The 10,804-nt window shown below is 33.5% G+C and overlaps 2 protein-coding genes across 2 annotated transcripts; one reads left to right on the forward strand and one right to left on the reverse strand.

Moving 5' to 3' along the window:
• Window positions 1-7,718: 7,718 nt before the first annotated feature.
• LOC126978021 (uncharacterized) lies at window positions 7,719-8,518 on the reverse strand. Its single transcript, XM_050826759.1, has one exon. It carries the CDS (start codon window positions 8,516-8,518, stop codon window positions 7,883-7,885), a length of 636 nt encoding a protein of 211 aa, XP_050682716.1. The 3' UTR covers window positions 7,719-7,882.
• A 218-nt stretch (window positions 8,519-8,736) lies between these two features.
• LOC126978010 (uncharacterized) lies at window positions 8,737-10,027 on the forward strand. The gene has a single exon (XM_050826747.1). The coding sequence runs from the start codon at window positions 8,737-8,739 to the stop codon at window positions 9,694-9,696; it is 960 nt and encodes a 319-aa protein (XP_050682704.1). The 3' UTR covers window positions 9,697-10,027.
• Window positions 10,028-10,804: the final 777 nt, after the last annotated feature.

Here is a 10,804-nt window from a genome sequence, read left to right on the forward strand (position 1 = left end):
TTAAATACCAAGCAGGCATTCTCCACAAAGCCTTGCTCACCGCCAGCATGGACTATTATAAACCTTTGCCCTTTAGAGATAGGATTCAGTACACCATCTGTGAATAAATGAATTCATAAACTATAACAAACAAACAAGATTCGGAAGAAGATAAATGGCAGGCTATGAGTTGTTTATTGTTAATGGACCTCTTTGACTTACTGGCGTTGGACATTATGATGTAAAATACCTGTGCCGTCATCATTCTGCCAACATTTTCCAAAAGTTAGACCAGAATGAATGTATGTCTCATCTAAGTACACAACTGGAAGTTTATGTATCTCATCATTGTCCTTTAAAACCTGAAACATAGAAGACAATCGTTCTGTTACATACATACACAAGTTATTAAGGTTCAAGGTAACTAAAAATATGATACTCTACCTGCAGGTATTTAGCTCGCCAAGCAGATATATCATTTCTTTCAATCAAAACCTTCCTATTACTTTTTGAATTCTTAAATCGGAAACCTATCTTTTTTATGTGTTGTCTGAGAATTTGTCGACTTAAATCCAATGTCTTCCTTAAGAGCACAATATAATTTATTCACTGTAAGAATTTCCTTTTTCATAATATAAAATTCATGTATTTTACGCCGCAAAACACCTATATCAAAATCAACCATCAATATTTTGTCTTTCCTTTTTTTCCTGTTCTTCCCTGGTGTAACAATTTTACTTGATGAAGCTTCGGCCAATCTTCCTTCACCTATAATTCTTGTCACAGTGCGCAGTGATATGCCTGAAAATAAGTAGGAAGATCTGACATGACAATTATTTTTATTCCTATAATATTTTAAATATTTTAGCCAAACTGATAATGTAGAATGTTGGCAACACTAACCTGTAGCAGCGGCGACTCGATCATTTACCTTTTCAAATGGAATAATCGGAGCTGTAGCTTGTTTTTCTTTTAAGAAAAACTCTTTTACCTTTAGCAACACCTCTCTGACATCACTTTTAATCACTTTTGGCATGTTAAAATTCAATATTTTCACAAAAAACCATAAAAATGTTCGAGCAAACCTGAGGAGTAAACAACAGTGACACGAACTGCCAAAATGACGTTTGGCAAGATGGCGCCGTTTAGTACCAATTTTGGCCACGCGCCTAAAAATCCTTGTTGCACTGTACCTACAATGCTTCATTTTTTGACATTTCATGCATTTGTTTACGTGCTCTCTAACGTCTTTGTCTAAACCTGGCCAAATTAATAATCTTTTTAAATTAACGCACTCCTGCATGATGATGACCACTTGTAGGTAGCAAATGAAAATCATGTAATATGTACTTTTTCTCCTCGTCAGAAGAAATTCGTTTAACACCTCTTAAAATACAAATACGTGGACCGGTCCAATCTTTAATATTTTTAATTGTCTTTAGCAACTCTTCTATAAATAATTCATTTTCTTTATTTTTTACTACGCATAGTTCATTTATATTTATATTTCTACAAAAATCTCTTAACTTAGACACAAATTCGTCTCGCGTAAAATGTGCTCTAAAGTTAAGGTTAATGAAGAGTGCATCTTTATTTTTACTATATATAAAGCATTCACTTTCGACGTAGATTTCTTTTAATTTCAATTATTTATAATTGTCATTTTTATTAATAAAACTAATTTCAATAGAATCAGTGGGTATTTTAGTAACTCTACAAAGTTTGGGTTGATCAGGCCTTTTTTATTGGGATTACTAAAAATATCCGTTTGAGACTCGTCCTTCAATCGTCTTAACCTCGCTCTAGTCATGACATTTACGATTTCCACGTTCATTTCTTTCAACGTATCCGATTAAATATTGATTCTCGATAACGCATCAGCTACACTATTATCCTTTCCCTTGATGTATACTACTTTAAAAGAATATTCTTCTAATTCTAATCTAAATTTCAACAATCTACTCGATGGATCTTTCATTGAGAATAAATATATTAATGGTTTATGATCTGTCATAATTGTAAATGTTCTTCCATACACATATGGACGAAAATATTTAACTGCCCAAACAATTACAACTAATTCCTTCTGAATCGTTGGGTAATTTCTGAAGTTGGATCTCTAATATTTCAAGCTTTTTAGTGGTAATTGAATCTTCATTAAATTGTTTTTGGTTTTTTCTTTTTATATAGGATGTACTTATATTTTGAATATTCCTTTTTTTTCATTTCAGTTAAAGTGTTACTTTTCATTTTTGGAGTACTCTCTTCATCTTTCCGCACTGGTGACAATTGTCTTTTGGGAGACATTTTTGGAGTATTCTCTTCTAAATTCTGCGAATCTGATATTTTTGGACATTCTTTACTTGTAGACTGTATTTCGGTTATCACTATATTATATTCCTGAGATTTACCAACTTGTGCACAGTCAACTTCTGTTTCAGTATCTGTAGAGATAATAGAGGGGTTATTTGGAAAAACAGCCAATGTCTATTTAGCTCAATTTTACAGGAGACATAAAATAAGGTTTACAATACATATAATCAAATAATTTGTAGTATACTTACTGATTTATTGTAAATACTATGACATGCAATGGTTTGTGCTATGTTTTAATGCCAAAAGTTTTCCTGAAGTACAGTAAAATTAATATTTATGTTTGACATTGGTTAGTTTTCAAATAAAATCAGACAAATTTTTCATACAAAGGCTTTTATTTTCTTAAAATAGACAATGCTTATACAAAGTAAAAATTACTCATCACATCCTTCACTATTATCGTCATCCTCTATTTCTACATTGTCATCATCATTAATATGACCATCAGAGACTGCTGCATCTGGTGCAGGAAGAAATCTCTGTTTTCTTGTTTTGTGAGTAACTTACTCAAATGTATTAAATTTGATATCTTCCCATTCGACATCTTCAGTGGTTCTAAGTATAATGGATCAAGTATCAACTCTTTATCTAGGCGCCGTTTGTTGCGAATTACACAGCGCGAAAGAGAAGAGAAGAAGGTCCTGTAAAGTTTTCTTGTACCTTGATGTGTTCATGATTATCAGATGTTGTTATAACACGCAATTTGCGGAGCTGAAGTGCTGGTCTTGGAGTCGTTAGAAAGAATGGTGAAACCGAAATAAAGACAATTAGCGCGAAATGATGAGAAATAACTTGACAATAAACGACAAACTGAACGAACTGTCAGACTGTCAGGTCACAGAAAATATTGCCTGCATTTTTTGGTAAAAAACACCAACGTCATTTGACTTGGGCCGTTCTTCCAAAAATGCATTAGACATTGGTAGTTTTTCCCAATAGCATTGAATTTTGTTCTTTCAATAACTTCTGACATAAGTTGTTTTGTCTAAAATCAGATTTTGGATGTTGTGAGGAAAGTATGAAGCTAACCATAGACATCAAAATCTTATTTTATTTTATTTTTGACATTGGCTGTTTTTCCAAATAACCCCTCTAAATAAATTTAATTTATTTTTAAATTATTTATTATATAATTATTATTTTTATGTATTAAAGGATAATTTTTAAATATTGTAAAAATACCTAACATTATAACTATGTAACTATTATTAGTAAAATAATCATTACTTTTAATGTTTTTATGATTGAATGCTATAATTTATCCTTTATCAACAAATTTAAACTTTAACAACAAAATTTATCCTTAAAAAAAAGATGCAACAGTTTTTATTTTTCAAAAAAATTCTTTATATTACCTTGGTAATATGGTGCTGATGAGTCAAATTCGTTAGTTATGGTTTCAATCGAGGAGTTAATAAAGCCACAATTTTCTCATCAATTTCATTTGTCTTGGGACAAAATGTTCCACCTCCTGTCTTGTACAACTCCACCTGTAATAATTATAGTAATGTGAATCAATTAGCTTTATGTCTGACCTCACTTACAAATTTAAAATATGGATTAAAATACAATCCCAACAAAAGTACGTGGTATATTTAAATATCAGATCTTATCGTCGCTCATATTCTTTCTTGCCTTTTTCTTTAAATTGTCATATAAAGCATGCAACTTCTTTTCTGTCCTAACACCAGTCTCTGAAGCAGCATTATATTTGGTAGTCAAGGCAGCCCATGCTTGTTTCTTGGACTCCACGGCTGTCCCGTCCGTCTTTTTGTTGTCAATAATCAATAGAAATTCTTTGGCTAATTCGATTGGAAGCACCTTCTCTCTTTCGGTGAAGTTTTTGCAACGTTTGATGGATTCCATATTTTAATTACTGAAAAAAAAAACAAGAAACAAAATATTATATTGAATGTTAAACGAAATGCACACTACGAAGTTCGAAATACGAATAACGAAACGAAATTACGAAAACAATTGCATTTCGAAAACAATAGTTTCATATTGATATCTTTTTTTAAAAAATAAACACCCAATGCTGTTGTACATACAGCCACTGATAAATAAAAAGTATTATAATATTTTACCAATTTATTATAAAAGCACATATTTATCATCAGAGTTATTAATTTAAACTTACCCTTTAAAACAGAGCCCTCTAGTGGCACAATAAGGAACCAGTTATCGATTGCATAACTATTGAACGATGCGATCGGTATTCAGAAACGAAGTGACAGTTAACCGACGCTAATCATATGCATAACTTTAACGGACCAATAGCTTATAAAAGTTTATCAGAGAGCTTCAGAAACCGGGCACAAGTAAATATGATAAGTCTGGTTTAGTCATAACAGCCAAATACATAAGACTTCCAATTAGCTTTTGATATGGAATGTTTACTGCACAGTTTTCAGCTTTTCCTGTGTTCAACTTACTTTCAATAGGAGTATCTATAGGTTTACAATTAAACATATTAAGCTTTAACAATAATTGCTCTATATATTCCTGCTGATCTACAGTTACAGTCTTACATTCTCTGTTTACACTTATTAACATGCCTAAGTAATGTGTAACAGGACCTAAATTTTTCAATTTTATATTCAGACCTTAACACATTTTTTAATTTTTCAGTCTCAGAAGTACTATTCGAAAAAATTAAAAAATCATCAACATATATGGCTACTATAATCTTAACACTCTTACAAAAAAATGTAAACAAACATTGTTCAAATTTTCTTATTTTAAAACCAAATTTAAGTAAACAATCTTTCACCTTTTCATACCAGACTAAAGAAGATTGTTTTAGTCCATATTTAGCTCTTTTTAGTTTCAAGACCTTTCCACTTTGCTTATTTACAAAATCGTCTGGAATTGCCATATAAATATTTCCTTTTAAACATTTAAAAAAGCTGTAATTACAGCTAGATGGGTAATGTCCATATCCCACTGTACACTCAGCGCAAACAACATTCTCAGAGTAGAATGTTTTACAACTGGAGAGAAAGTGTTCTCATAATCAATACAATGCCTCTGTGTACCTTATAATTATAATACATTTAGCCACCAATCTGGCACGATATCGCACTTTATCATTCACATCTATCTTTTTATTTAACACCCACTTGTTTTACACTATTAATCCATCACGTGGTATATCAACAATTTCCCATGAATTTTTGTCCACAAACGACTGATGCTCCTCTTGCATGGCCTGTCTCCACTGATCATCTTCTGGTCCATTCAGTGCTTCTGAGAAATCTGTTTGTTCAACTTCTGGATTACAATTGGAAATACATAATAAGTTGCCAAATCCAAAACGTTCTGGAGGTCTTCTTTTTCTCTTGGTTTTTTGTTCTTGTAAGTCCGGAATTGGTTGAAATCGTTGCTCAAGATATCTATCTCTGTGTTTGTAGGGGTTATATCATCATCATTGTCACTAGTTGGATCAGTATAAACAGATGTATTTGAATTAAGTTCATGGAGAGATTCATTAAATGAAGACTCCTCCACTGAATCTCTACCATCTTCATTTGTAGCTGAAGACTCATGCTCTTCAATGTTAACACCATCCTGTATCCATTCTGCTGTGTCTTCTTTATTGGTTCCTGATGATACTGTTTTATCTTCCATCACTATTATATCTCTATTGTTATAATATTCTTTATGGGATCATATACACGATATCCCTTCACTGTTTCTGAAAAACCTACAAGAATGTTGGGCCTTCTTGTCCCATTTTAATCTTCTTGGTATGTGAACCATAACGGGGCTGCCAAACAGATGTATATGACTTAGATCTGGTTTCCTTTGATACCACACTTCATAGGGTGTTTTACTCTCCAAATTTTAAGTATACTGCTGTATTTGCCGCTTCAGCCCAGAACTTCTTTTCTAGCTTTGCATCAAAAAGTAAAGAACGAGCTTTTTCTACAACAGTTCTATTTGTCCGTTCACATATACCATTTTGCTCAGGTGCATATGCATTTGTCTTCTGGTGAATAATTCCTTCTTTTTCTAAGTAATTCTCCATCTCAGCACTGCAAATTCACCACCATTAACTGTGCGCAATGTTTTTATCTTTTTATTCTGCTGGTTTTCAGCCATTGCTTTAAAGTTCTTGAATATTTTGAAAACTTTATTCTTATGCTTGTGAAAATATATGCAGGTCATACGACTGTGATCATGAATGAACAAGACAAAATATTACAAGCACCACCTATGGACTTTGTCTCCATAGGGCCACATACATCTGCATGTATTAATAATAATAATTATAATAATAATCATTTATTTCAGGCATAACCCATAGAAAATACATATTACAATTAAATTACCACAAAATCCAATTAACTAACCATACAAAAAATTAAATTAAATAAATTACAATTACTTACTTATATTAAATAGTTTATTTTTTATTTTTATCAAGACGGATGTCCATCCATCTTTTGAAAATATCGTTATTATAAACATTGTTAGAGACAGTCATCAGAATTCCGTTGCTGGAGCGTCTCATTCGATCCCAAAAAGAAGCAATTCTTGTGCGAATTATTGCGAAGAAGTCGGGCACTCTCGCTCTCGCAAACATACTATCGCAATACCTTGGAAGTTTCATAAGAGCTCGATAGGAATCATTATATTGCACTTTTAGTGAACTTTAGGTCTTGTTTGAATAATTACACCACAGTTGGCGGGTGTACATACTCAGGCAATAATAAGTTTTAAATAGTGTTGTTTTCACCTCGTTGCTACACTTTGCAAACCTTCGTGCTATCATGTTGCTACGTACCGAAAGCGCCCTTCGTTCCCTCTCAATATCGCAGTCGTCTTTCAGATATTCCGTTAGAGCGTGTCCACACGGCGCGTTGCGTTGCGTTGCGTCGTCGCAACGCAAATATTTTGACGCATAGCCGGCCACACGGGCGCTGCAGCGTTACTATGACGCAGTCAACGTTCCGTCGGCGCAGCGGCGACGCACAGTTGCGGCAAGTATTTTGAAAAAAATTCGCAGTCAGTCTATAGCAAATCATGGATCGGAAAAGACGTCTAGCATTGCTCCTATTACTACGTCACCGCCGAAATCGACGCAAGATCACAAGACGGTACTGGATCGGTCCTTTCATTTCATTAAGAAATCGTGATGGACAGTTTTTTTTTTTAGAATATCGGGAGTTGCTATTAGACGAAAAGAAGTTTTATAATTTTTTTAGAATGAGTGTATCCAGCTTCGAATGTTTATTGAAGTCCTTAGAACCACACATACGAAAAAACTATACTAATATGAGGAATCCAGTGGAACCAGTAGAAATGCTGGGAATCACTTTAAGGTAACTATATAAATATATTTAAGTAATAAAAATATAACAGTTTTTTTGGTTTGTTTAATTAGTAATCAACTCACAAATAATCAGCAATTGTCATAATTTTAAATTTAGACATTATTTAAGAGAGTAATCAACTCACAAATAATCAGCAATTGTCATAATTTTAAATTTAGACATTATTTAAGAGAGATATCATCCAGTAATTACAAATTAGAAAAATCGTATTCAGTTTCTTCACTTGCTTGAGATGTTTCTGGAGATGTAATTGAATTATTAAAATCAGAAATGTATGTACTTTGAAAATTTGCTGTTTGATACCCATATGGTGGTTGGTGAGACGTTGATGGGCCACTCACATATGATGATGTTTGTCCATACCGCATTTCATCTATAATTTGTATAACTTTACTTTGGAAACGGAGAGTTTCTCGGTCGGAAAATTCTTGAATAGATGGCAATATAGCTCTGAAAAAGGACATATGGCGATTTTCCGGCTCCTTGAGAAGTTTTAGTCCTTCTCTTTCAAACTCATCCATTTGCATTGCCCTTTTGCGCGCGACTGGAACATAGCGCGGAGTGTTGTCTGTGGTAATGTCATCATTTGTAGACGTAGATTCATTGTTGATTTCTCTAGGCGAGTCTAAGCTAGATTCGGTGGCATTTTGTTCCACTTTTCTCAAAAAAAGGAGTTGATTGTATAAATGATACTTCTTCAGTTTCGTAGCGCCCGAGCCCGATTTTGATGCTTCTTTTAATTTTTTTGAATATCTGAAGTAATTATCTTTTACACTTCTCCATTTTTTTATTAAATCATTACCTGCAAAACCAATAGTAAACATGATTTAATAATTTATACATAGTGAATTTCTCGATAAAATTTAATGACATATTCAGATATCGTTAACAAACACTATGTGACCGACTCTGGAATCGTGAAAATATAACAGCTGTTACATACAAAAAGCAATACCTACTGAATCAAAATGTATGCAACAGCTGCTATTTTTTTCGCGATTCTAGAATTAATTGGTTACATAGAGAAAGTTATTTGCTATCGATGTCTGAATATGTCAGTATTTTTTTTCGGGTATCTATCTATCTCATAAATGCATATTATAATAATTATTTTCTTTTCAGATACCTAGGAAGTGGAAATTCAATAACTGATTTACATTTCAAATTCAAACGGGGAAAATCTACTATTGCATATATAATACAAAGAGTTTGTCGTGCTATATGGACCAATCTTCTTCGAGACAACATCCCTGAACTGACAACTGAAAGTTTCCAAACAATAGCGAGGGGTTTTGATGTAAAGGCAAATTTTCCTCAATGTGTTGGTGCCATCGACGGCAAACATATCCGCGTGTGTAATCCTGCAAATAGTGGCTCACTTTTTTTTAATTATAAAGCCTTTTTTTCGATTGTGTTGCTAGCTATTGTGGATTCAAATTACAAATTCGTATTTGTCGACATCGGTGCATACGGAAAAGAATGCGATTCAACCATATTACAAAATTCTAAACTGTACGAGCTAATGATTAACAACAACTTACCACTACCTCAACCCCAGCCACTCTCTGGTAGCAATATACCAACCCCGTATGTATTTGTGGGTGACGAAGCTTTTGGACTGAGCAAACATATTATGCGTCCATATGGCGGTCAAAATCTCGACTTACAACAAAAGGTTTTCAATTACCGTCTAAGCAGAGCCAGAAGATATGTCGAATGCGCTTTTGGGATTATGGCTAACAAATGGCGCATTTTTCACAGACCGATAGACGTGTCCTATGACTTCGCTACTGACATTATAAAAGCATGTTGTGTATTACACAATTTTGTCGCTGATCGAGATGGTTTTAGACAAAGAGATAAATTTGCTATAAGTGTTGATGAATTTCTCCCAATACAACCCGTACATGAAGAACAGACAGCACCGAATGTCATAAGACAGCAATATGCGACCTATTTTATGACTAGAGGAACTCTGCCTTGGCAGCTAAATAAGGTATAATTGTATTATGAGGGTTTTCAAGATTTTCTTGCACCGCCAATTCCGCGATCAGTAAAAAAATAATATTTTATACCTACTCAGCGTAGTCTAGGTTAGTTTTGAGCTAAGTAATAAAATAGTACTCACGCTAATCTAAATTCCCTAAGTTTTAAAATTTTAGAGTGTCGAGATATTAATTTTGTACTGATCGCGGAATTGGCGGTGCAAGAAAATCTTGAAAGCCCTCTTAAATAAAAAAAAAAATAAATATCTGTACTGTGAACTCACCAACTTTATTTTTTCGTTCAGCTGTGAAATTCTCGTAATCAGGAAATAAAACTTTTGATATGTCTTCCCAGGCTTTTGTTTTTAAATTTTTATTTTTAAAATCTACGTTTGACTTGTCCCATATAATTTCCCTTTCCTGTATCAATGTAATCAAGTAATCTATGTCAATTTCTTCAATGGTATTCATTTTACCCTGCAAATAAAACTAATTACCCTGCAAATAAAACTAAATACAAAAACGTAAACGTAAAACGAAATGAGCTTCCGTGTATCCTCTCTGTCAACGCACAAGCAACTGAGCGCTGACGCTCCGACGTCGCACGAGTACACCCCCTCCCGCTTCGTCTCGGGGGCTGCTGTCCGTCATGTGTGCGTTGCGACGACGCAGCGCGCCGTGTGAACACCTTGGTTATTTGTATGTAAAACAACGCAGTGGTAGCGCTGCGTCGACGCAACGCTGACGCAACGCGCCGTGTGGACTGGCTCTAAAGATATGATCTAAATATTTGAATTGATTTCAGTTTATAGAATTCTTTATTCCCAATAAGACAAAAAAGTCACTTACATAAGAAATAACTTAAATAATAAATAAGGTTAGTATTAATTACTTATCCGGTATGAATATGTGGTTAGCATAAATAATTAGTGGTTAATAATAACATATAGTACAATAATCTAGTGTGAGGACACAGTGATATATCACAATAGCAAATGACTTTAAACAAATACAGAAATGAGTAACAAGATTATTAGCAAAATAGTTCATACAAAGTAACAACTCAAGACAGGTTCTTGGGTTGTGGTACAAGTTATATGCGATTTTATTTTTATTTTATATTAA

The sequence above is a fragment of the Leptidea sinapis genome, chromosome 2 (genome assembly GCF_905404315.1).
Source record: "Leptidea sinapis chromosome 2, ilLepSina1.1, whole genome shotgun sequence".
NCBI classification, from domain to species: Eukaryota; Metazoa; Arthropoda; class Insecta; order Lepidoptera; family Pieridae; genus Leptidea; species Leptidea sinapis.

Excerpts from the sequence above, each read along its gene's own strand:
- LOC126978021 (XM_050826759.1), bottom strand. The coding sequence starts at position 8,518 with ATGTTTACTATTGGTTTTGCAGGTAATGATTTAATAAAAAAATGGAGA.
- LOC126978010 (XM_050826747.1), top strand. The coding sequence starts at position 8,737 with ATGTCTGAATATGTCAGTATTTTTTTTCGGGTATCTATCTATCTCATA.